General features: G+C 47.7%; 1 protein-coding gene across 4 annotated transcripts in view; it reads left to right on the plus strand.

The window, feature by feature from the left end:
- The window catches only part of Uggt (UDP-glucose-glycoprotein glucosyltransferase), a 192,322-nt gene that overhangs the window by 33,428 nt on the left and 131,472 nt on the right, over positions 1-27,422 (plus strand). For all 4 annotated transcript variants that reach the window (XM_084595468.1, XM_084595470.1, XM_084595471.1 and 1 more), the window contains exon 4: positions 4,994-5,124. In XM_084595468.1, the coding sequence (XP_084451594.1) occupies positions 4,994-5,124 (131 nt within the window). The remainder of the gene's footprint in view (positions 1-4,993; positions 5,125-27,422) is intronic.

Here is a 27,422-nt window from a genome sequence, read left to right on the forward strand (position 1 = left end):
TCACCCGGCACTTAGTCGGGAGGAGGCGGTCATCCTAAGGCAAATGCAAACCGGGTCACTCCTAGCCCCGGCAGTGCTACACATCCTCCACCCATACGTCTACACGAGTGATATGTGCAGTGTATGTCAAGTGGGTCCGGCGGACCAATGGCACATCATGTGGACTGTGCCAGGTTCCCGATCGAAGCTGCATCCAGGACATACCCGCCGGAACTTCGAAGTGCTGAGCAAAATACAGACAAGGACATTCAACTATGGGCCGTCCAGAAGGCCCGGGGTGCGCTCGAAAAGCACAAGCCTCACAACCCACCACAAACGGGCCAAATGAGGTAGTGCAGAGTAGGGCATAACCCCAGGTAGACGCTTGGCCAGCTCACGACGCTTTAACCCGTCGTTTGCCGGCTCCTTAATAAAGTTACACATACATACATGAGACTCCGGTGATCCGTAAAGAAGATCCTCTTGGTTTGAGCTTGGCGTATCCGTAGATTTGACTGCACCGTTTTTCACTGTACGACCAAGACAAGCGCAAAGATGGCGCTGCGATCGGCAGCGACATGGGGTGTAGGCAAAAACTCAGCGTGCCTGCACAGCGCCAAGCGACACTGCCGTCGAAACCAGTTCGCGCGTGCGAATATTTTGGGTGCGTTCCAATTCTTAGACGTCTAGCAAGACTGCTTCGTAGACGTCTACGTAGACGTCTACGGGTTCGCGTATTGGAACGCGTCTACCTGTCTACGCCTGGCGTCACCTCGCGGCATAAAGGTTGAACTAAAACGTTTGAATAATTATTATAACGCTGTTTTCTTTAAAGATTTGCGACAATACAGGTGAAAATCACGTTTTTAACGGTTTGCCGATTTTTTACAGCAACAATATTACATGTGTAATCGCCACAACGTAGATAGACTATTAATAGTTTAACTTTTAGCAGACCGACTTCTCACGCAATGAGCCCGCTCAAGAATTGACGGAAGAGAACGTTAGTCCGTTTTTCCTTTTTTTATTACTGATGCTGAAGTGTACATGCTTCTCAGATGTCTCATTCACACAGCTGTAATAATGAAAACATGCAAAATACAGTAAACTTGAGGGGATTACAGACGAAAGGTAATAATCGCGGCTACAGCAAACGAAAAAATTCATGCCGTTACACCTATTGTCTATAGTCACTAGACGAGGAAACCAAAGTCAACTCGTTTTAATAATGTACAGGCACAAAAAAATCAATGCGCAACAAGTCGGCATCGTCAGGCGAGTTCGTTCTTCCCAGATTAACTGAAAATCCGCGGAAGAAGAGTTTGACACGGTTACTACAGCAAGATAGAAACACACACGTGCGCCGTACAGCAGCCGTCCTGACTCCCGGCGAGGTGCAGAGAAAGCGACGAGTTCGTCGATAACATCAAGACTGAAGAAACTCGTCGTCAAGTTAAAAAAGAAGACCAACAGCATCCAACGAACGCTTTCCTCTCAGAGCGCGGTACAAGAATCTGCAGTGCTATGAATCTCACGACCATAAAGACAGCTAAATTAGCCTCTAGCTAGCGCATACATTGACGTAACAACTCACGTTTGAAAGATCGTTCATATGCATACTCCGGCGTTCGCAAAGAGCACGACCACCGAACAGCTACTGCAATCACCGCACGCACGACTCGCTCAGCGCGAACCGCGCTCTGTCCGCCATGTTTAGACAGCAAAGTAGTCTGCATCGATGTTGACTTCGGCGAAGCCGTCTTCGCGAGACTGCTTCGCGAGAATTGGAACGCGTCCCAAGATGGCGGCTGCTCGCGTAGCCGTCTAAGTAGACGTCTACGAGGGGGTATTGGAACGCACCCTTTGAAGCATAAGCTTTGTTTGTGCGTAGAAATAGCTTTTTTTTTTTTTTTTTGTGCCTGGAGAATAGTTCAGCACTTTATGATCAGATTACTCCTGGAATTACCTGGCGAAGAGCGCTGAATTGGCTTTCTTCTTCCTGGCCTCAGCAGCGCGCGCGGCTACGGTGGGCGACTGTAGTGACTGAGCTAAATGAAAACTAGAAAGCGCAATGTATATATAAAAAAAAACTAACAGCCAACATTCTTCAACTCCCGTGCCTACTGCTAGCGGCATGCAAGGACGGCGAATGAATTGTTTTTCATATGACAACTCTCAATGGGCTTCCTGATGCTCCAAGCACCTCACTCTAAGGAACAATATATTACCGACAACTATAGTGAACTAGAAATCTTATTTCTAGCTCAGTGTACCGGCAACTTAAGTCAGAATTTCACTGAATAAGAACTCAATCTTTTAGTTCTTTGTAACATATTCGCCTATAGTGTGCGCTGCCAATATGTTTTATCCTGCTCGATGAAAAGACGTTTGACGTCTGTTTCATCGTACAGACGTAGCCAAGGTCATCCACAGGTTAATAGATACATGAAGGCCCGTTAGAATGTTCTCCTTTTTTGTGTTTTGTTTTTGTTTTTGTCTTTAGGAGAGCTGCACGAACGGAAATGCAACGTTCTCCACAATCGCTTGCAGCGGAATTTGCACGATCTGTTAAGCTTTTTTTAATATACTCTGAAACTGTTTATTCAAAAATGCGTCATCTTATCTGCTTATTTTGCACCCCTCATAGCCGATTACTCATTGAGACATGAAATTGCATGTACCATATATACCATACATAAATATATCCTGCTTGATCAGAGCTACGTTGTACCTGGATATTTAATTCTTTCGTCAAAATCTTAATGCCCTTCAAAAAGAAAGATTTGAGAAATGACGCTGCGCGACTTTTCCCGGATCCTAACAATGCTTACTTGATTTCTATAGGACCGGTGATGAAGAGTCACTCGTTGAAACTCGCAAAAGTGATATAAGAGAGAAGATGCTTCACAAGTTCAAGTCTGTTTCGGCAATATCGCGCTGGAGTGACCGGTCAAACTAACAGTAGTTACCTTCGCAGCAGTTTTTGTGTCCTTTTCTGTACTATTATATGCACGGGCACAAGTGAATGGAACTCACATAGCGGAGTCTTAACCTGATATATACAACAAAACGTGCACGAGCTGCAGGCATTTGCTATTGCTCTATTCATCGTGCGGCCGAAAAGCAGTCACGACAGTTAAGAGTTGCAAACGAACTGATGAAGTTTCAGTGCAGAATTGTGCAACGCACGTTAGCAGCGAAGGCGATCGCCGAAGGGTCTATTTGTCGCACTCAACGCTGCTGGCCATCGCTCTCATATTTGTCCGACCGCAAGAAACATGTGAAGACAGGTGCTATTTTCTTTGTATGCCTCTTGGCGCAACCAACCACACCACAGCTTGCAGGAATATTGGGAATTATGCCCGAAAACACAGCAAACGCCGCGCATCCAATGCAGATGACCCGAGCTTTTGCCTACACCACTAAAGTCACTGCTGTCGCCAGCGCCGCCGCATCTCCACTGACGTCACGGGCTGACGCTTGTCTATACACGCTCTCCACTGTCTACATATGCTCGAGATTGACGTCAGTGATCACGTGCCTCGTCACGCAGCTGCTCAGCTCTTCCCTTAGGCCTGCGTGCCGGGGGGTCCAAAAAGGAGTCTCATTTCGGTGGAAATAAAACGTTTTGATGATGATGATGATGATGACGACCCTCGACTTTGACCTTTGGTGGGAACATAGATACACAAAGTGGTTGTTGCTCAACTTGGCTTCGAAACTGTTTGAAGGTCGCCGAAAGCGCACGATGACCTTGAGTTTACCTCGCAAAGTGAAGCTATCGCTTCAAAACAAGGCGTCCGTGTGCTGCGCGATGTTAATGCAAGTTGACGAACGGCAAGCGGTCGAAATTCCCGGAGCCCTTCACTACCACGTCTTTGATAGTCTGAGCCGCTTTGGGACGTTAAACCCCACAAACCAAACCAAAACAAAATGTGGCCATTACCAGGTAGCTTAATTGCCCAGACTACGAGGATTCAGGGAGTTCCGCAGCGTCTATGTGTTGTCGCCGTGTTAACGCTATACTTTACCATCTGCAGGCGGAAGATGAACACGCGAACTAAGGGTCGGCAGACTGTGAGTGTATATGTACAGATGCGTCCTCTTCTGGAGCCTGCTTTCCCACCGCATCACCCTTCATGCTGACCCCACCACGGCGGCCACATTTTCTATTGAAATTAATTGAAAAAAAAAAAAGATAGTTTTTCTGTGCGATCTTAGCTCATGTTGAAGAACTCCAGCACCCCATGCAACGGCGTACCTCCCGGCTTCTTTGACGTTTCGGGAGTTAGGAACACCACGGGCTTGTATATACCGCTGACTTCACGCGTCCGTTTTTCTTTTCTCTTTTGTTTTTTTTTTTTTTAATCGGGGAAACTCCGGAGGTTTTTGAACATCTTCAGTTGGTAATGAAATCACTTTCCTTATTGTCTCCTCATTCTCCGGTGAAAAAAAAAAAAAAAAAAAAAGGATTAGAAGTAATTTAAAATAGTAAAACCTGGAAAATGAAACTGGGTTTCTGCCGAACGATGACGTCATGAGAGACCAACCTACGACGTGACGGATACGGTCACAAAACCCATCGTGCGATCGTTTTTTAGCTAAACTGCCGACTGTGGGTGGCAACTTTGGTCATCGTTCGTCTTTAAAAGGCAACTTCGGTCATCGTTCGTCTTTAAAAGCATGCTGGAAATTTTGTTCATCACGAAGTAGAGCGGATATCTGCAGCTATGCTTTCATGATGTAGCACACGCTAGGTTGCCCGTAAAATACCCTCCCCCCCCCCCCCCCCCCCCCCTTTTCCGACTGAGGCCACGAAATGGCAAATTTTAGAATTTGTGCTGCAACCACACCGCCGTGAAATTTAATTTTGCGCATAGGGGACTCATAAAACTGCCCCGAACGTGGCATACAAATTTCACGAAATTTTTAACACTTGAGTGGCACTTTAATAGTCAGCCTCTTTCTGAGCGGACATGTTTGCTGAGCTCGTTTGCTCATTCTTGTTGCGCAGGTACACCTAAGGCACAGTACGAGACGGTTCTCGATGTGGCCTCCAGACATCTGTCAGCGGCCAAGCTCGCCCTGCTCAAGCTTTCGCTGTCGCTGCGGGCGCACTCGCCGGCCGTCGAGACATTCCAGCAGGTGAGGAGACCACCTTTCGCGACAGACTCATCATCTGGGTTTCCCACCGTCCGGCACTCCTGTGTCGTACTTACAGGAAACGTGAGAAATGGTTAAACCAGTGCAGTAGGCTCCTCTTGAGCTCTCTGCGCCTTTTTTGCGCCTCGCCTTGAAAACTTTCGTCGAGTTAAAAGCAGGTTTAACCATTTCTCATGCTGCAGCACGTACTGTACACGTTCAGCGGCAGCTTGCTATGGACGTTCGGGCAGTGCGTAGTATCCGCGCGCACTTGCGGTTTGCTAAGGCCATGCAATGCCGGCCCATAGCGCACTGTATAGGCGTTCAACGCAGGCACCGCTTTTATTTATCGTCGCGAGCGCTCTCGACGGGTTCTTGACGTCCTGAGGCGATGGAGCTAGTGTTTGGGCCGCGTCTCTGGCACAACTAGGGAGCCACAACACGCGCACTGCGCCACCTAGTGTCGTGCGCATGCGCAGCGGCGTGGTTAATTGATTACTAGAGTGCTACACCAATTTTGTATACCCATTCGCTTCGACCTGAAAGCTATCCGCACATTTCATACGTGGCGTGCCGCGTTTGTGTGTCCGGCCGAGCGCATCGAGGGGATGCCGACTCGGCGTGCAGGCAGGGGTTCGCGAATTTGCGCTCACACGCCTCTGACAAGGTCGTATTATACAAGGGGTCGCATAAGCTGTCGGTCAGAAGAGATGCTCTCGTGCGTCGCGATCGACGCGATGGTGGACTTCCCGCGATCGCGCTCCGTCAAGGTCTCCGGTGCGGCTTCGGTGCACCGCGCGTTTTCCTCGTCGCGGCCGATGATTCTTTCATGAGGAGCTGCCTCTCAATGTGCTGAAGGGCTCGTTTGTTCGCAGTTACAAATGGTCGCTCTCTGAGACTCAGCCTCCTGACGCGGCGCCGCATTTGTGGCGTTCGCAAAAATAGCTCGGAGGCTCCTCAAACTCTGCACGGCGTCGCTGGCGTATAAACCCAGCTGCCGCATACTCGGCCCTGGTGGCATGTATGCGCGCTATAATGCTATTGCGTGTACGCCCGCGCAACATGGGCGTGCACCTGTGTGCTCGCCTCGGTGTCATTTTGCGAGCTTTGTTTGTTCTCCCTGTGGAGGAAGTTTGTACGCGGTGGTACGTAATCGCTTTGGACCCCGACGACATGCAGCTCAGCGCTGTGGCTGGCTCCTAATTTGCCTGTCGTCCTCCTCCTCCACCTCTCCGGCATCGTAGACGAGGCGAAAGCGACCATGACGGCGATATGATCAAGCCGGCGCTCGCTAATCGGGCTGTTTTTGAGGCCACCTCCTGTTCTGTACGCGGGGGAGAGCGTCAATAAAGGAAATGAACTAGCAAAAGGCCCCCTCGGCGCGAGTGTCGGGGATGATGAAAGGGTGTCTTTGCTGAATTGTGTGCTCATACATCAGAAGCCTGGTGGATCCAGTGTGACCGGGTGCCGTGCATTAAGTTGTCGCTACTTTTTTTCTTTTTTCTTTTGCATGCGTGCTTTTTTGAAAAAAAAAAAAAAAAAAGGCGTAATCGTTCGGCGTGGCTTACGATTCTGCGCCGGTGTCTCTCGCCGCAAAGGCGTGCACGGCTACTAGTTTTCCGCACGTGGCCGTGGAAAAGCTGAACTCCGCTTGTCGGCTTCCAGCACGTTTTTTGCTGCTTTTATTTTTGGCTAGCCTAGCAGTTGGTTAGTGAAACAAGCGCGGAACCTTGTCGCTGTCGTGAATGGCGCTGAGACGTCGTTACTTGTAAGGCCTTGAGTTCTTTTCTCTTCTAAATTTCTTTTATAAGGGCTACCAATGTACGGGACGTTATTCGGTCGGCGCTAGTCTTGGATTCGATCGGAGGAGGGGGGAAGGGGGGGGGGGGGGGGGGGCATACGTATAGGGATCTTTTCTTCGTTTTTTTTCTTCTAATTTTTCTCCACTTCGTAACTTGCGACAATGCGGCCATCCTGTCTGGAAAGGAACGAATGACTTCAGTAAACTGCTACAAAAAGACGCGCCTCAAAGACGGTCACGAAAGAAAAATCAGCTAAGGTAAACATGAGCTTGGCATATAGGATAGAGACACCAAATTTTCGTTGCGCGTTCTGTCTGTGGAACGATGCGTACCACATTATTAAACATGGATAGCAACGTAGATTGCTCGAAAAAGCGATAATTAAAAATTGACTAATTCCTCCCTTCCCCCATACAGTTTCGGTTTCACCCGTCTTACGGCGGGTGTGGTGCCGTAGACATGTTGAGGTTAAAGTCCCTTGATAATTATCAAGGGGCTTTAGTTGGGGTCATGTAAGGAGTACAAAAACTGCTATGTAGTCTCTACTCTGTCCATTTTAATTTCCAAGAATTATCGCGCAAACCTGCCCGAAACTTATAAGGTCGCTCAAAATGAATAAGCAGGGATTATGAGTTTTTCTACCACTCACGTGACCAAAATGAGTCTGTGACGTCACAACCGTCTTTACGTTGCATGAGAAAAAATTACAATTATAATTTAGCTGGTGTGAGTAAATTCTGCGTGGCGATTAACGTACAAAATTTCTACGCACTGAGTGAAAAGGAAAAAAGAACGCATAAAACATTTTGGTGTATCTATTATTTTTCTTTCAAAGAGCAGGCGCCTAGCTGGGCAGTCGCTAGTGAAACACTTATACGAACCCGGGACAGGGTTGCGGTGCTCCCTTTGACCAGAAGGGGGGGCTCTTGGCGCTAGCCACGCCCCCGTAGACACCATCTATGCGCATGTGCGGCGTTTTCCCATTGGCCACCTGCTGCTGAGACGCGGCGCTTCACGAGTTACGCAAAGAGAACAACTGTTCCAGTACAAACTTAGATAGACAGCTCTCGGTGTGAAATCCGGATATTCAATTGGGTGTAATTCAAAAATTGCGATCGTGTTTATTTTTTTATTCTTATTGCACGCGGCTCGAAGTAGCGACACTGCCTGCGGCGACTCCTTCCGCCAGTGCTGCTGCCTTTTGTTTCTTATCTCGAAATCATAGTGGTGTAAAAACAAAAAGTAAAAAAGAAAAAAAAACGGACACCGCACGTTGATTGGCAGAAACTGGTCGAGCTGATTTTGCAAAGTGGTGGTGATTATAGACAGAAAAGGGAACAGCCTTCGCGCTCACCATTAATGACGCGCGAGCGCGATGGTTTTACGTGAAATCGCTCGCACATTCATAACTATATACGATTCGTGCCAAGATAGGGCTTCGGTGAAGAATAAATGGAAATTACACAACCTATACGGCTGCTCTCTTCGTTATATATGCGCATGATCCTTCATGGTAGCAGCGTGTTATCAGCGATTAGTCCTTCGAGGAAAACGCATCCGGCATCTCCATCTAAATGCGTACAAACGCACATACGCTGTCGCTTGGCAGCGGGCACATCGGTCCAACCTCTTGCGCATAGGCATGTAAGGAAACTTATTCTCTGGCGCCATGGTGACGCCCGAAGTCACTTGACTCCCTTTTAAACCAGTCCATCTGAACAAGGTCTACATCTGCGCCACTGCCTGCGTTGTCGAGACCGATGACGCATGTATATAATCTGAACCTGGTCGGAGGTTGTTGTGCGTCCGAATGGCGCACTTTAGTGTCATCTGGGCGCTTTATTCACGGCGGAGGCCAAAGATGCCCTTGCACAGTTACGGCCTAATCAGCGTCATTTGGTTATCATGTGGTAACTGGGGGTGTATTACATGTCCGCCTATTCAGCGCTATAGCTGTAGGCCACAAGAGCGCATGTGTTATAGCCGCGGGGTCCTCAGACTCGGTTCCAGGCCTGCTCTTGGGGGTTCCGGTGCTCCCGCTGGGTGGGAGCTGGGGACCATGGGAAATAAATAAATAAATTCACACGAGAAGGTGCAGGGTGTCATATCTGTGTTAAGCTCAACAGAAACTTACTTCGTTAAATCGGGAGTGCTCGGTGTACGCGGTACATTTTTCGGTATCGTGAAATAAATGAGTTTAGCGATATCGAGTTTTGATGCGCTGCGTGCTAGTTTCTGTTTAAATTATCGCGAAGCGGGGACGAACGAAGGAGTATACCCATCGGTCGTCCGCTTTTCTTGAGATTGGAAAATGCCCTCCTCAAGCGAACATTATCCTAAGGATCACGGAAGCTCGTTCGAGTAAGGTGCACTCTGCTGTTTAGGTGCAAAATAACTTATATATCACTGCAGAAACAGCGGCGGGAGAATGCGAAATGTTAACGTTGGCGCGACGTTGGTGGCTCCTAGTCGGCGCCTCTCTGCGTCTACTTACCCAGATGACATGACTCAGCACTGATTGTCTCATGACCCATGACTCACATGACTCGACACTGTCATGTCACACGATTAATAACTCATGACTTGTATGTAATACAGCTCTGTACCATAACTTAAACTCTCATTGGGTCATTGTGACGTCACTTGGTGATGACGTCACGAGGTCCAACTTCCGGCGCCATCATAGCCTGCTAATGCTTTCGCATAGTAGTGGGAACATTCACAGCAGTCGAAAGTCACGCACGCCAGCACCACAGTATAGTCATCAACTAAGGTTGTCACTCATTTGAGTGTCTTGAAGGAATTTTGGAAGAAGGCATGACGCCTCCTTCCGGTATAACCTGCTTCACTGCTGGGGCGATTAACAGTGAATGAGAGGGGAAACAGGACATTCGGAATCGCTTGTGATGGTGCAACACAGCTGTATACATTTATGTAATGCTTTCGAGACACAGCCTTACGCAGGGAAAGTTGGGAGAAGAAAATTCGAAAAAAAAAAAAGATATCGAGTTGTAACCACCTTTGTAAACCTAAATGAGTGGCAAACATTTGTGCTGTTGGCGCGGAATATTCCTTCGTGATGGAGGCATGGGCTCGGGCTGTGGAAAATCCGCGCGGGCGCAAGGATTCTCGGTTATGCGATCCTGAACGGTCTCCCTTTGACTTACCTCGTGACATACAGAACAGAGTGCCATGTTTAGTGAGTGTGTGCTTCAACGAAAGGGCGTCTCATTGAGCAACTGCGCACTAGCGCGGAGTAAGTGAATGAATCAACTTTATTCAATTAAGACAAAAACAAAGCTAACGTAAGTGGGCCCTTAGTCCAGAGCCACAGGGCTCCATACATTGCAGCTCTGCGGTTCCTTGCACAACACGTACACAGACAGCATTCAGTGTCGCTGCTTATATGTGCTCACTAGGAAACATAAGAAAGAAAAATGTTCTGGGATAACTTAGAAAGAAAAAAAAAATAGTGCTGGGTATAAGCAACAGCTTATGAGTTTCGACAGACGACCAATGAAGGGTGTCTTACGAGCTCGCTCGTGAAAAAAAAAAAAAAAAAAAAAAAAGAAAAAAAAAGGTCACATTGGAAAACAGCGTAATGTTAACCGATTTCACTTTTGCAATCGTTCGGTTACTTTTTCGTGACTGTGGCTGGTCACTGAAATCAGTTGAATAATGGTAATCGGTTATTTGTTTTCTTTAACGTGTGCAAGAGTGGAATGGCCGGAAGGAAGCCCAGCTGCAGCGCGCTCGCACAGTTGCAGTTGCTCCAGGCCGATGTAAATGCTCGTGCAGAGAGCAGCGAGTTGCGTTCATTCGGCGTACGCCTGCGTGCCAGTCCTTGACTGCTCTGCTTAGAAGAAACTGGGGTGCATACATAAATCTGCTTAATTACAGTAATGCGAAAGCATTTCTTCATCGTTATCATTATACCACTCCGTTACTTCGACAAAGAACTTGTACCGTTTGCGAACGGGGCCTTTTCCCTTAGGTTAACTGAAGGAGCGGTGCAGATGGAACTTCAAGACTGCGACGATATTCACTGCAGAACGCGAGAGTGTGTTGCAGTTTTACACGAGGCGTGACCGGCGGCGCGATGCAGTGCTCCCGGGCTTGGCCAAAGGAAGCTCATCTGCTCTGGTTGCCATTCGATTTTTGGCGGTGACGGGATATTTTTTCTTATTGCTAGTGCTAAGATCGTGTTTGTCACACGAAGGAGGAGTCAAGAAATGCTGTCGCATTAGCATTCCACATTTTGGTGCACCGGCCCATCACGTGTTAGGAGTCGCCTGTTTTGCCTCGCCTTGCCTTGTATGCGGCTCGTTCGATCTGCGGATCTCTGGGAAGAAAAAAGTCGTCGTGCGCTTAACTAACGGCTTTGTTCAGTGTATAGCCAGCGTTTCGGACATTTCTTTGTGCGTCGAGGAAAGCTCCGGCGAAAACCCCGTCGTTGGGTCTCTTGGCCTGTTTTAATATTCACCGAACACTCGCAAGTGAAACGGGCGCGTGGCTTTGTTGGTGGGCTATAATTCTTTCCTTATTTCCGTTGCTTGCGATATTGCGCCGCCAAGCATAGTGCTTCGTTCAAGTGGTGCGTAGCAGTGACCTGCGTCGGGACCCCAACGCTTTCCGAATCCCTTCAAACGCGAGAGGTAGCTGCGATGAAAGAACAAAAAAAAAAAAAAAAAATACCGGAAGGGATAGGTGTCGTAGAGCAGTTTGATGCCGCGGCGACAGTGGAGACCCGATAACAGTCCGATATCACGGGCAGTATATATATAGTATATACAACTGCGTGCATCGGGTGCACATATCAGGTACGGACGAATATGTTACGCTCGCACCCTTGTTTTTAATTGTTCCGAGTGCACAGCGGTGCTCATTGTTCTGAGTACGAAGGGAGGGGCGCCTGCAGTGCAGCTTTACACTGACGTAGTTCATTATGACGCCAATATAGTTCAGGGAGAGAGATAGACAGGAGGAGTGACGGAAGTACGCGACTTCTAAGTAATCATAATTTACTGAGTGTTTCGTCGCAGATTAGATAAGGCTTCGGGCACTCGTTCCTTCGGGTGCAGATTAATCGGGCACACTATAGTAACGCTCCGGTGTTCCTGCTGTGCCGAACAGCTTTAGCGAGACTTCGGTAGGGACATCGTATAACGGGGCGCATTCCATGGGAAGGAAGTTCATTCCGGGTCAGAGCTCGCGTGTTTGTGTGCACCGTTTTAGCGCGAGGGCCGCTATCGGACGGAGAGGTTGCGGAATCGCCGCTCCACAGACTGTTGCGAAAGGGTTTCCTATATACGGCCAAGCTGCCTGTATTGATTACGCGTGCGACGTGCGTCTCGGCGATCAGTGGACGCTCACGGAGCGCTCCGTGATGCCACAGTGGCGAATGATGCAGTGCGTCTCGTTCCATCCTGATGTACGTTGTTGGCGTGGGTCAGGTGCGCAGCTTAGTGCGGGGTTAGGGATTGATTTTGGCTAATCAGTCGGTATTGAAGGGATTCCTGCTGGCAGAGTGCGCGATGGATTGAACAGGTTCTCAGCGGGGACTATACCTTGCGTCGTATATAGCTGCCGTGCAAGGGAACAGAGGCGGCTTCCAACTTCTTCATTCAACACTGCATATACCGTGAACAGTTGCGCATGATGGTACGATTGAGGGTGTTATGAGATTAGGTAACGGGTGACGCGAGTTTAGTACTAGGGACCATTGTCCCCGGTCATGCGTTATACTTGGTTTGGCTGATGATTGTTAAGATGAGTCATGGTAGGGTAAATGAATCAAAATTACGGTCTTAAATTTTTCGTTACCAAAAATAATACAATGCAAGCTGTGAATAGTGTTGGGGAGATCGTGTCTCCTTGCCTAACACCTTTCTTTACGGGAATTTTGTTACTTTCTTTATGCAGAACTATATATGGTTGCTGTGCAGCCAGTATATATATCTTCCAGCACTTTCACATACGGCTTGTCTACACCTGATTTCGCAACTCCTGCATCACCGCCGAGGTTTTTAATGAGTCAAATGCTTTTTCGTAATCAATGAATGATATATGTATAAAGGCTGGTTATATTCCGAGCATTTTTCTATCACCTCGTTGATAGTATGGATATGATCGATAGTAGAGTATCCTTTACCGTCGATGACACCAGGTACTGCTCATACAAGGTAGCCAGTTTTTCTAGCACTATATCCCCCGTCCTTCAACAAATCCATAGTTATCTGATCCTCGCCAGCTGATTTCCCCCTTTTCATAGTTTCTATTGCTTTCTTAACCTCGTCCTTCGTCACTAGTGGAACGTCTGACAATTTTTCCCTACCGTCAATCTCATTACGGTCCTGACTACTTTGGCTGTAGTAGAGATCAGTATAGAACCCCTCAGCTACTTTGACTATCTTGTCCGTATTCGTGGTGACGTTGCCCGCCTTGTCCCTTAGCGGTTACTACTGCGGTTAATACTTAGGACAAGTAGTAACCGCAGATCCGGACCATGAAAAAGAAATAACAAGAATATTGGGATGAAGCGCATTTGGCAAGCACTCGAAGATTATGACTAGCAGCTTACCGGTATCGCTCAAGAGGAAAGTATACAACAGTTGCATCTTGCCTGTACTCACCTATGGGGCTGAAACGTGGAGGCTAACCAAGAGAGTTCTACTTAAGTTGAGGACAACCCAGAGGGCTATGGAACGAAAAATGATAGGGGTAACATTAAGAGATGGGAGGCATGCAGAGCGGGTCAGGGAAATAACTCAGGTTAGTGACATTCCAGTAGAAATCAAAAAGAACAAATGGACATGGGCAGGACATATAGTGCGAAGAGAGGGTAACCGATGGTCGCTTAGGGTAACAAACTGGATTCCAAGGGAATTGGAAAGCGTAGCAGGGGGCGGCAGAAAATCAGATGGGCGGATGAGGTTAAGAAGTTGACAGGGGTCAAGTGGATGCAGCTAGTACAGAGCCGGGTTGATTGGAAAAACCTATGGGAGAGGCCTTCGCCCTGCAGTGGGTATATTCAGGTGGTGGTGGTGATGGTGATGTTGATGACGATGAAACTTTCTCTCCTGCTGTGAAACGTTCTCTCCCGCGTCTTGGCGAGTGTGCTGAGAAGGCAGGGCAGCGCTGCATTCCAGACTGCAAAGAAATGATGAAAAACCTCAGGGAAAGCTTGGGGAAGGGGCCTAAAAAGAAAGAGAATGTTTTTATTATCCCACTGCTGCGCCATTTCTGCGCATGAGGAGAGATAAAACGGTAAATTGCGCAAAACATTTTGGAAAATTTTCTCAAGTTTAATGTACCTTCTCCTTCCTAGAAAGTGCTTATCGGACCATGCTGCAGTTTTCTTAGATAATTGTTTGTTAGTAGCCCGAACCTAAAGCTCTGAAAAATAATTGTGTTATAAACGTGGAAAAACAAAATCACGTTTCGTTTTCTCTTACAGTTGATGACGATTGATCAAGGGTATTGTTTTGCTTTTCTTCTGCACGGTTCAAGAGGGTACTTTTATTTTAAGGTTCAGTTTAAGGCCTACAACGTTTGGAATGCCTGTTTTTTAAGTGTAGAGGGCAAACACTATTTCTATTTATTATTATTATTTTTTTTTGTTACGGAGAAAACGTACGCGTAATTTCGTTACTTGGCGTATTTTGCGACGCTCCATCGAATACGAAATGAAAGAAAAAGTAAAATTACATGTGTTTAAGCCACAAGCGTTGCTTAAAAGCACAAACACGTTCAAATGAGAATATGCAGTATGTCTTGAGATATAGCGTTGAAATCAACGATACGCATCTACCCTAATACCTTCATAAGGCTCTGAAAAAAGAAAGAAAAAAAAGTGTGGTTTAGCTAGCTCTGGTCAACCCTAGTCGAACTGCGAAAGCAACGGCTTAAGCTTCTTTTGCCTGCTACATTATTGCCCTATCACGCCCTATCAATGTAAGGTGCTACATTATTGCGGAAACTTAAGATCATCCTTTAAGAGTATGAGGCGAGAGCGTAAGCTACCAGCCCACATATAAAGTAACGGTTCAACCAAGCCGTATGAGCGTGTCTGCGTGTCGTAGGGGTAACGAGAATGCAAATGGTTCTGGCAGGCTGATTCTGATATATAATCCTCTCATATGAAAGGAGCGACCCGATTTGGCAGCTCCTGCCCGTGGCATATATAGGGGTAACGTGAATCCAAATGTCATGGCAGGCCGAGTTTTTTTATGAGGAGACTTGCGGCCAGCCGAGGTCTCGCTTTGGCTGTCGTAGTGATGCTTTCGCAATAAAACGAGCGAAGTTGAAGATTAATTGTTGGCAAGTCTAGAGCTACAAGGGTGTAATCCCGCGGCGAGACACCGGAAGTTAAGATATGCGAGTGGTGGCGGCGGTTTGTTTTAGTGGGCCGCGGACCTGTAGGGCCAGAATGCTTCAGCATTTCATGACTGGTTATCGATCTTCCTCGACGATCATCCGCAGGGGCCCGCGTTTTTTTTCTTTTCTTTCTTTTTTTTTTTTTTTTTGTGGAGAGTAATTATTGACAAGCTTTTGGCGAATACGGTCGGCCATCGAGTCTAATCCTGACAACCTTAAATCGACAACTGCCTACGTTTATATAGGACGCGCACGCAATGAGCAGCAAGTGCTGGTGTGACCAAGAGCGCTATGCTTTATGGAGATGCTACCTTCTGGGTTTTTATTTTTATTCTTCTTAAGCAAGCGTGGACCACCTTGCAACATGGACCTCGTTTTTTTTTTCTTTTTTCTTTTTTATACCTTTTTTCGCTTTTTAAGAGTTTTTTTTTTTTATCTCGAGCTTCTGCTCGCTTTTATTTATTTTTAATTGGTTTTAAGCCTGGCTTTTGCTAGTCCAGGCTCCCTCTCCTTATTTTTTTTTTTTTTTTTCAGTTCGAGAGGACGAATAAATGGGGTCGTATGCACTCGTCGGTACAGATCAGGTCGTTGCAGTTTTATGCAAACGGTCGTAGAGCCAGATATAAGACGATATAAAATCAATCATTGTTCATATCGGTGATAGCAGACAAACGCCGGTATTACTCGATGACCCGGCTATATATATATATGTCGATATCACGTCTTTGCATGGCGGGCAAAAATAACATCGGCGCTTCCTACGGAATTATCGCACTGCGCGTACAAGCTAGAGTTCGGCCAGTGCAAAAGGGAAGAGATATTAGCGCAACACAGCTTGCTTTCGATGCATGTGATGCGAACGCGGCCAAAAGTCGTCGTCGGTGCATCCACGCGGAAATTGCGCGGTCACGCGATAAGTGCTGAATGGGGTGTTGTTATATCTCGAGGCACTGTGACACTGCACCTGAGATCTGTGGTGTGCGTCACTTGTTGTGGACTTGTGAACGTGTCCAGCAACGACTCCAATTAGACAACGGCTACTCATGAAGGTGGGCCTGCGGTGGAACCGCGATCGTGATTACGAGAAGTGGACAATGGACCATCGCTACACCGCCAACCTCTGCGAATACCTAAGCACAACTGGACTTCACTCCTTCTTTTAACTTTCTATCTCCTGCATCCCATTCCCCCCTCTCTCAACTTATGCCTTGTGGCAAACTTTTCGAAAAAAAAAAAAATCTATTTCATGAGCGCTCGTGCTGTTTCGTAAAGGAGCAAAAAGCATCGTGAAAAAAAGTGAGCGACGGGTATGCAAAGCAGCAGCCGCACAGCAGCCGAATTATGTACGCGCAGCGCGGCTTCTGGCGGGGCGAAGCGATGACGACGGCTATTGGTCGGTGCGGACTGCGCCCGCGCTTCAAATGCATTCCCAAATCTCGGCCTGTCTCGGTCCGTATGTCTCGGACTCGAATGACACCTGAACCGAATGCCTCTGGAAAACTTTTCGTGTGGTAGGATATATCGTGTAAGTTTGGCATTCCAGTCGAGTGCCAAACTCGAAGCGGCCGGGTGAGTCTTTCTACTCGCGCGCTCTCTCTCTACGAAGCAAGAGGTAAAAAATAAATAAAAATAAATAAAAGAAAAAAAAACATTCTGGAAAAGCAGTGTAAAGCGTGAAATTGAAGTCATCGGATCTGTTTTGTGCATTTTAGAAGCTCCGAGCGGCACCGTAAGCTTCCTCCGTCTCTGTGCTTGTTTGCAGTCGTGTCAGCATCTTGCAGGCGAGAGAAAGGCAAACAACATTCTGCTCATTGAGCTTGCGCGTCACTGTCACGCTGTGACCTTGCAGTGCTGTGACCTTGAAGTGCTGTGACTTTACAGGTTTGAGGCACCCTGCATTAGCGATATCATTTTTCACAACGTGTCGGAGAGGCTCGTGCGACAGCCTCTTGACCGGCTGGCGCGTCTTTCGTTTCGCACCGTTTAGTTGCTTTTTCGAGCGAGATCTCGATTTGGGGTTGGAAAAATGCGCCGGTAGGCCGCCGAGCGGCCTCGTTAGCGGCATCTGACTCGAGTTTCATGGGCATCGCGCTTCGACGTGACAAAACGGCGTCGTCCGCAATTGATTCGTTGACGCCAACTATATGTGACTCGCATCACTGGCGACTCAATGTTTATCGCAGAACACAGCCATGTGGTAGTCCGATGTAAAGCCCTTTTCTTCGTGGTGGGGCGCGCTCCATGCACTTTTTTCCCACCGTTCGCTATCGATGGTTCCTTCGTTGGTCACAGTGCAGCCGCAGCAGGCACACAGAAAACGTATACGGTATCGTTTCCGGAACTCACGCACAGTTATAGCCTATCGAAGATAGCGCATCGAATGGCGAAAAATACAAGGCCACTTGAGACTCCCTATAAGTGGGAATATGATAGCATTCTAGTTCTCAGCTGCGCCGCCTTTGTGTGTTTGCGTGAGTTTTATTGTTGCTGCATTCGATCGTCGGCGCGTCATCACCTGAAACTCATCGGTGGTCAAACTGGGAACCCAATTTTTTTTTTTTCGGAATTTGGCTCGCGCAAGGGTGCTCTTGTCATGCATGGTGCGCACGGGCCCTCGAAATCCTTAAATAACCTTGAATTTGGGGAAGTGATTCAGTGACCCCCTGAAGATCCTTAAATTTTACGCACTCCTTAAATACCCCGCATAATGAAGGCAGGTCTTTTATCTCTAAACATAAGACGACCTTGCGACTGTACAAACGGTTCTCAGGTAGAACGTTGGAAGACGGGGAGATACGCGTGCGATTAGGCAACCCCGAAGAGAAAATTCAGTGCATGACAGGATATAAAGTCTCCAACGTGCGCTTCCTGATTCTTTGGCACTTTTCTCTTTCTTTTGTATTCGTGTTTGTTTCCGTAGACTGCCCGTTTGTTATCTAACCGAACTACTATGGATAAATAGGCTGGGAAGTTTGCATGTGGAGGTATATAGGACGTACCAGGTAGTCATCAGGCACATCTTGAATGAAGGCACTGTACCTTGGGGATGAAATGTCCGCAAAAAAGAAAAAAGAACAACGCTCAGTTGTGTTTTTAATACTCAGCCGCTACTCCCTTCCAGGACGCTGTTATTAGGAGTAACAAGTCTTCTTGTCAAGGCTGACAGTATTGGCCGGGAGGCCAGGAAAAAGAAGGAGAGATAGTGAACGCGGAGAATGAAATCAGAGCTAAGCAAGAGTCAAATGTCTTGCTGATATGTGTCACTGTGTCAACAGAAACAAACGAAAACGAACATATCTTTCCCTTCTTGATTATTGCCCCTTGTATCCTTGTAGTCCTGGAATTGTTTGATTTTCGACCAGGCATTCATTCTATATGCCCTTCGTTATATCGCATCATATCTGGGTGTCAGGTCAGTCGCGTTACATTGGCATATTCTACTGACAACGACGCCTGCCTTTCCTGCATGCCGTCAGCTCTGTGTCCTATCCAGGCATGTAACGGCACTTCTAAAAAAAAAAAAAAACAAAAAAAAAAAAAAACGCTGAGCTACGCCACTCCCAACGGGACGTGGGGATAGAGGCCCGTCTCCTTCCCTTTCCTGCGTAGCGTCTGTCTTCCCCGTAGTGTGGCGGCGAAGTTTATGACCAGCAAAAGTATATTAAAGTGCTCTGCTAGCAAACTATAGTTCGGCCGCACAGTTTAGTCTGAGGAGTGCGCTGAATTGTTTTGTAATGCGCTTAAAGGGAAGCCGCACCGGTAAAGGATTTTGATGAGTTACGAGCGGTTGAATGATGATAGCTTGCAGTTTGAGCATGCGAAATATCTTGGCGCTAGCATTTGAAACAGTGGCGCCATTAGCGATTAAAACCGCTACGGTTATGAGGCTTATCCGCACTGCACAACGATAGGTGGGCGGGTACATGATGACGTCATCGACGGTACCAGTACGTTTCCTGCATAGACGCACTTGGTTTGAAGAAGTAAAAACAAAACTGCCGAAAGCAAAGCCCTAGATATGTTCATTAGCACAATCAGAAAAGGCACAGCGGGATGTGGGCGAAGGCAACGAACATGAGAAATATTACCGTCCGTGACTTCATCACCGAGCTTCTCCGCAGAACTTTGTTGATATGAGGAGAAGGTCAAAATTTAATCGCTGATTACGTCATCAGTTTGAATGCTATTGCGAAAATTGTTTGCGTGCTTTACCTGCAGCCTATCTAGATTTGAATTCTTGCATATCGCGAAATTCTCGAAAAGTGATGCAGCTGAAGGAAGAGCTTGAAATCTGAACTGGTCGCGGCGTGGTAATGGGGGGGCTCGATTGTTACAGTATGCGTGTGAGAAGTCATCACAACGATGACTCTATATACGGCACGGTCGGACACAGCGAGTAGTTTAACTCTTCCCTAACAGGTGGCGCCACTAGGACGGCCGTCATTGCTGGCCTTCGGAACGCATCGGCGAGCAGTGCTAACTGCTGCTGTGTATCTTGTGTAAGAATACCAGCTGAATTTTAAACAGCGCTGCTTTGATGCAGGTGTCATCTGTATTATCGAAGTATTCTGCGAGGAAGTAGAGCTAATGACCCTGTTGTTTAATGGCGGAAAAACAGAAGACGCTTTCTACATAAGGTGCACATCATGGCCTAGGCAACCGTTTTTCTGGGAGATGTATCACGAGTTCATGTTCCTTTCTGGGACAAGAAAGCGCCTGTGAATTGAAGAGAATGGCTATACCTCACGCCCCAGCTCGTTTTAGCACCGGCAGTAGCCATGGCAATGCGAGAACGACCCTGACGTTTTCTCAGGAATTGGATATTGAGTCTTTGCACTGCTGCCGAGCTTTTTCGCATGGCGTTAAGAGGTACCTTGACGTTGCTATTAATGTCTATGCAGTTATACGAATTGATTGCGCAGAGAAGGAAAGTTAGTGTGGGCATGTAAGTGAATCTGTTTAATTTAATTATGTACTATTCCCTAGGATATGCGGGATCGAATCTCGGCCTCGGTGGCTGCTTTTCGCTGGAGCCAAAAACCCAGGCGCCCGTGTTTTGTGCGATATCAGTGCACATTAAAGAACCCCAAGGGGATGGGAATTTCCGCAGTCCTCCACTCATAGCCTGAGTCGCTTTGGGACGTAACACCGCACAAACAAAACCAAACTTTAATTATACAAGTACTGCTGAAATACATGTAATAACTGCTGCTTTTATGAAACTAATGCACGGGCCAATGATGAAATTTACCGTGATAAGATTTTTTTATATCCCCGCTTGCTTGGGCTGCGTACTGTGCGTTCTGAATTCCGGTGCAGTTTCCAGTCACCTTCGCCCGAGCGCAGGTGAACGCCGCTGAGCGCCTGATGCGGCCTTCAAGCAGCGTAATAGTCTTTTGAAGCCAGGACGTTTACAGGAGATAAAATTATATCTTATCAATTGTCGGGGATTACACGCGCGTCCATATTGAGCTGTAAGTATTGTGCACAATGTTAAATGAACATTCATAATGCGTCTCAGCCAGCATAGTCTGAGCATGCGTTCGCCCTTTGCGCAAGAAAATAAAAAAAAAATAAATTTGAGGGGACAATCAGTTTGTAATCTATTCAGTTTTACAGAAAATGTTTTCCACTGAGAGCGCTAGAGAGGGTATTGATAAACGGCTGACGGTTTGTCGAAACGTCTAGCCAATGCAGATAGTTAGGAGGATGCAATAAATGAAATACATGGTTACATTAAACCTTTTTTTAGCACCTACACACACACACTATGAGCATTCACAGGAAGTTTTTCGGCTGTCTACAAGCTGGTTGTCCCCAGCGATAGCGGGTACGCCGCACCGTGCAGCCGAGTACTAGCGCGCCGAAAGCCGTCAAACCAGAAGGCCCGAAGGCCAGCGATGGCGGAAGGGTCACATGATCAAATATGGCAGCGCCCATCTTCCCATTTCTTTCATGGTTCCGTTGATGTAACCGGCAAGTCGTGCCCCCCTTCATTTCCGTGCCCTTTCAACGACAGTATCGCTTTTCATAGGCTTGATGCCATACGTACACGGCATAGAGGGTTCTCGCACAACTGCCTTCTGGTCGATGACGTTACACGTGACACCTGCAGGGCGCTTTATACGTCCCCACCGGAGCGGTTCGGGGCGGCACTGGCGAACGCTCAACACTGATGCACTTGAGTGCACAACTGCCGCTCATTTGTTGTATAGCTTCGTCGTTGGCATTCAGAGGGGATGAGTTTTGTTCCCACCGGCGGCACGTGGTCTTTCCTCGTGCTTTTGTTTAGGAGCAGCTGCCATCTAGAGAAATTAGCGGTGTCTCAGCTTGGCTATAAAAGCCCGGATACACTATATAGTCGAAAGGAAATTTTGCGTCGTTTGGCTTTGGTCTGTCACGTCCTGCCGTGTTTAGCTAAGTGTTTACCGCTGCGTTAGGCTAGGAACAAGGAGACATAATTAAGGTATTTAGTGCAACTATGTCAGAGAAAATGGAGACGATGAAGACGGCGATATTCGATGCGCAGCGTTTGCACGTGACTTGCGCGAAGAAATCTGCCGTCTACCGAGATGTGTCGCACTGGCCGGATGTGGCCAGTGAAGCTCACTTCTCTACCTCGTCCTACGTCCGAAACCCACTGGCCGCGATTTTTTATTATTATTATTTTTTTCAGGCGGTTCGTCCAAGGAGGCTTCAGGATGGCACCTCGGTGAAATCCGATAATTCGAGTAGTAATGTTCCTGCATTAAAATGGTTAAGCTAATAGCTGCCGCTTGATTATTAACACTATTGCGTTGCAAAAAAAAATCTAAAAAAAATTCCTAAGATGTTCTGGATTTGACTGTTAGTTTCTTTCGTATGTCGTTATTTCCTAACCATGCAGAGCTGCCAGTTAGGTATTTGGTAGCAGGCCTAACGCGACGCGCCGTGGTTAGTCTCGAATGACTATAGGCTGTTACGACCAAGCATCCGCATTTGCGCGCTCTATTGTTCGCCTGTGGGCATGGATAAGTGCTGTGAATATGTGGTGATGGTCCAGTGGCTCTAAGTGAGCCTGTTTCCAGGAATCCTGTTTTGTAAGCCTGTTTTGCTTTGTGGACACTCTGCAAATGCCAAATTGACCCTGCCAAGAGAACGTCTGGAAAAACACAAAGAAACGTCCCCCTGCGGGAAATGCAGGAAGTGCTTTCTTTCTTTTGTTCACCCTTCCAGTCGATAAGCCCTATCGTCCAGTGAGGAATGCCTACTTTCCAAAGGAGACGACAGAGTGACATGTCCGCTGACGTGCAGGACAAGAAAGGAGCATGACGCATACAGCCATTAAGTGATTTCCCAGGAATGCAGGAAAGATTTGCAATTGTCGAAAACGGACAATGCTGAGAGCGGATGCGGCGCCACGTGCACTCGGGTTTCTGAGAAGTAAAACCACTTGTCAGAACCAGCCTGTGGTTTCTTTGCTGAAGAATAGAAATGTACCTCCTCTCCTCGCCGTTCCCAAGCTTTTCCCGCCAACAAGGGATCACGCCCAACGAATGAATGCCGGACCAGTCAGTGCTTCAGACCATCAGTGCAGTGATGTGTTCGATTGGATGCCGATACCTGAGGGGCGTGCCCTGGATTTGGTTGGTCAGCATCTTCAGAGAGGGGCTGGACATAGGGGGTTTTAAGGACGCTGCAGAACACGAAATGTCGCTCTGAGCCCTGGGTAAACGGCTCATCCAGACGCTTCTCGCTATGAACTCTTTACGCTTGCCATTTTGTTAAATATACCCTTCTTTTTCATGTAAATAATCCTGTAAATAAGTTTTCCCAAAGTGCCATTAAACCTGCTTGTACATATTTCACCAACTTCGAAGATTCAATCCTACTTCAACCCCGAGTCTCTGCACGCTACCAAGTGAAGGCCGGGTCGACGTAGCCCCAGCGTCACGACAACTGGTGACCAGCGTTGGGATCTGAATCTACAAGCCACAACATCTGATGACTGGAGTTGGGATCTGAATCTACAAGCCACAACATCTGGTGATTGGAGGTGGATCTGAAGCTACAAGCCACAACATCTTGTGATCGGAGGTGGCATCTCAAGCAACAAGCAGGAGCAACAATCGGCCAACAAGAGAGCAGCTCGGAACATCGATCGCATGTGTGGGTGAGTGCTTGGCTTTTCTTCTGATGTGGACCAGGTTCTAGAACAGGGTTAATTTTAGAACTGGTAAAAAGTGTTGAAACGCCTTTAGGTTTGGTAGTTTGCACTGTTGTTTTGGAAGTAGCCGACACTCGGAGCGATCATGGACCTACAAAAGCTGCAGAAACCGGAACTGTTGCAATTGTGTGAGGAATTGGGAATTGATACAAGTGGTTTGGCACGAAAACCTTTGATTATAAAGGCAATCACAGATTTGGGAGCCGATGATGAGGAGCTCAGTGAAGCATGGAACCTCATCGCCCAAAAAAAGGAGGAGCAGCTCAGACAGCAGAAAGAGCGGGAAAAAGAGGAAAAGAGGCGTGAGCGTGAACTTGAGAGGGAAAAAGAGGAAAGGGAGCGCAAACGTCAGAGGGAAAAAGAGGAAAGGGAGCGTGAACTTGAGAGGGAAAAAGAGGAAAGGGAGCACGAACGTGAGAAGCTTGAAAGAGAAGCAAAAAAGCTGGACCAAGAAATTGAGCTCCGGAAATTAGAACTAGAGTTGAGCAAGAGGCCGGGCGATTGTCCCCAGCTAGCGGTACCTCGTCTCAACAAGGAGGCAGATTTCAAGATGTCAAAGTACATGCAGCCATATGTGATATCAGGGGATATCGGTCTGTATCTGGCTAACTTTGAGCGAACCTGCGAAAAACTGTCCTTCCAGCGAGGCACTTGGTCTCAGAGATTATTGACGGTTCTGCCCTGCGAGGCAGCGGAGGTTGTCGCGCGGCTAAGCAAGGAGGACGCGGACAACTACGAGAAGGTCAAAGCTTGCCTTCTGAGAAAGTATAGGCTTAGCGCCGAGGCGTTCAGACAACGTTTTCGGAACGCTACTAAGTCCAGGGACGAGAGTTACCCTGAATTCCTGTACAATTTAAGAGTTAATTTGGGCGAGTGGCTAAAGAGCACAGATTCCTACAGTGATAGGGACGCTGTAGTCGAGCGAATTCTTTTGGAGCAGTTTTATAACTGCCTCCCAGAAACAGAAAGAAATTGGTTACAGGACCGAGGCGACATTAAGTCGGCAACGGAAGCTGCCGAACTCATTGAGGAGTATGCTTCGCGCCGACAATTCAGCAACCCAGCAGTGGATAGGCCCCGCAATCCCAAGTTGAGGGTGAATAACCGTCAGAAAAGGCACTTTGCTAGATTTGCAAACGAAGAAAGGAAGGCTTCTTCAGGCAAACGCCCTAGAAAGGACGGCAGTGAGAAAAGTGGGGAAGTGACCAACGCGCAGAACACAAAGAACAAGCTTGGGGCTAGGAAGCCGCTCACATGCTTTAGGTGTAATGAGCAGGGTCACATTGCCGTCAACTGCCGGAAAGAAAAGATTGCTTTCTCGTATGTCAGTGACTGCGATGAAAATATGCAGCTTTTGGAACCCTACCTGCATGACCTAGTAGTCAACGGGAAGCCTTGCAAGGTACTGCGCGATTCGGCCGCAACGATGGATGTTGTCCATCCGGCGTATGTGTCGCCTTCCGACTATACAGGACAGTGTGCATGGATCCGCCAGGTAGTGGAGGAACAGAGTGTGTGCTTGCCAATCGCGAACGTGGTCATCGAGGGCCCTTTCGGCGAATTAACAACCGAGGCTGCCGTTTCAGGAAAGCTTCCTAAGTGCTATCCGTATTTGTTCTCCAACAAATCGGACATGCTGCTGCGAAAGAGGGGCATCCTTTTCGGAGACAGAGTTGTGCAAGCCTTAACACGTTCAAAGGCGCGAGAACTAGCTACACTGCTCATTCCAGAAAAATCCACAGCGGAGGAAACGGCAGTTAAAACAGTGGTAAATGCGGAAGATAGCAGGTCAGAAAACTTTGAAAGCGAGGCATCTCAGATAAGTCAACTTGAAAGTGAGCTTGATGAGACGCGGAATGAGGACGTTCTTGAGAGTAACCTCTTGCCGCCAGTGTCTAGTAATCTCACGAGACTTTTAAGTGGAACTCGAGAGGACTTAGCTATGGAGCAAGCCAATGATCCCAAGATACAGGAGATAAGGGAGCGCCACCGCGCCACTAAGACAGCAAAGAATATTTCTTTTGAGATGAGAAAGGGAGTGCTGTATCGCTTATTCAAGGATAAGCGCGGAGTAGAGCGGGACCAATTAGTCGTTCCCCAAAAGTACCGCGGAGACTTACTGCGACTTTCCCATGGCAGCTCGTGGTCATGTCACCTTGGAATAAAGAAAACAAAGCAGAGGCTGTTGCAAGAATACTATTGGCCTGGATGTTTTAAGGACACGGAAAATTTTGTACGGTCATGCGACACGTGCCAGCGGGTTGGAAAGGCGCAAGATAAGCGGAAAGCTCCGATGGTGTTAGTACCAATCATTACCGAGCCGTTTCACCGGTTAGTAATAGATGTAGTTGGGCCACTTCCTGTGACAGAGTCAGGGTACCGTTATATCCTCACTATGTTATGCCCAGCCACAAAGTTTCCAGAGGCTGTTCCGCTGCGCGAGGTGACGTCCGAGAGTGTAGTGGATTCGCTGCTGTCAGTGTTTGCACGAGTTGGATTCCCTTCCGAGGTCCAAAGTGATCAGGGTAGCGTTTTCACGAGTGTCCTCACCACCTCATTTCTCGAGCGATGCGGCATTAAGGTAGTGTATAGCTCGATCCATCATCCGCAGAGCAACAGCGTAGAAAGATGGCACTCTGTTCTCAAACGAGTCCTGAGGGGAGTGTGCTATGAAAACAAGCGCGAATGGGATACCTGCCTGCCTGCAGCGCTTTTCGCTTTGCGGTCAGTGCCGCACGAATCCACTGGATTTAGCCCAGCCGAGTTGGTGTACGGAAGGTCACTGCGCTCACCTTTGCGAATGGTGCGCGAAGCCTGGGAGGGGCGCGGAGAAGACCCAACAGTAGTAGAATTCATTCTGAACCTCTTGAATCGCTTACATAACACTAAGGAACTCGTTGAGGCCAGCATGAAGTCAGCCCAGGCTCGTTCCAAGGTGTACTATGATAAGACAGCCCGTCAAAGGACGTTTTGTATCGGGGACCAGGTGATGTTGCTGAGAAGTTCAAGGCAGAATAAGCTCGAAGTACAGTGGGAAGGACCGGCTGAAGTCGTTGCAAAGCTTTCTAACACTAACTACGCAGTGAAAATTCCCGGTAGGCGTAAAGAAGTGCGCATTTATCATTGCAATCTTATGAAGCCTTATGTGCAGAGGGAAGCCGTGGTAAATCTAACGTTAAACCTTCCCGAGGAGATGGGGGACAACTTGATTTGCCTCAGCGGAAAAGGAAGCAACGCTCAGGAGTTTCTCAAAAAGACGGAGCAGAGAGGAGAACTAAAGAAATCCCAGCTGTCCGATCTGGGCGAGATAATAACAGAGTTTGAGGCCTGCTTCGTGGACAGGCCAGGCAGAACTGATTTGACTGAGCACGATATTGAGCTGACTTCAGACGTGCCAGTGCGATCAAGGTGCTACCGATTTTCTCCAAGGCAAAGAGAAATTCTGGATAGGGAAGTAACTCGCATGCTGGAATTGGGAGTAATAAAACCCTCGGAAAGCGATTATGCTTCGCCTATGATCTTAGTAGAAGCTCCAGGTAAAGACCCTAGGCCTGTGGTAGACTACCGAAAGCTAAATTCTCTCACCAGGGATCAAGTGTATCCTATTCCGAATATTGAGGAGAGAGTAGAACAGGTCAGTAGAGCGGCATATGTGACTACGCTGGACCTTACTCGAGGATACTGGCAAGTACCGCTCACTGAACGCGCCAGCAGATACGCGGCTTTCGTCACTCCGACGGGCAGCTACCAGCCAACAATGATGAGTTTCGGGCTCAAAAATGCTCCATTTTGTTTTTCCCGACTCATGGATAGGGTTTTAAAGGGGTGTGAAACATTCGCAGTGCCTTACTTAGATGACATTGCGGTTTTTTCCGACTCATGGGCGGACCATATGGTACATCTAAGAGCTGTACTGA

Source organism: Amblyomma maculatum, chromosome 2 (genome assembly GCF_055883805.1).
Source record: "Amblyomma maculatum isolate TAMU_Amacu chromosome 2, ASM5588380v1, whole genome shotgun sequence".
NCBI classification, from domain to species: Eukaryota; Metazoa; Arthropoda; class Arachnida; order Ixodida; family Ixodidae; genus Amblyomma; species Amblyomma maculatum.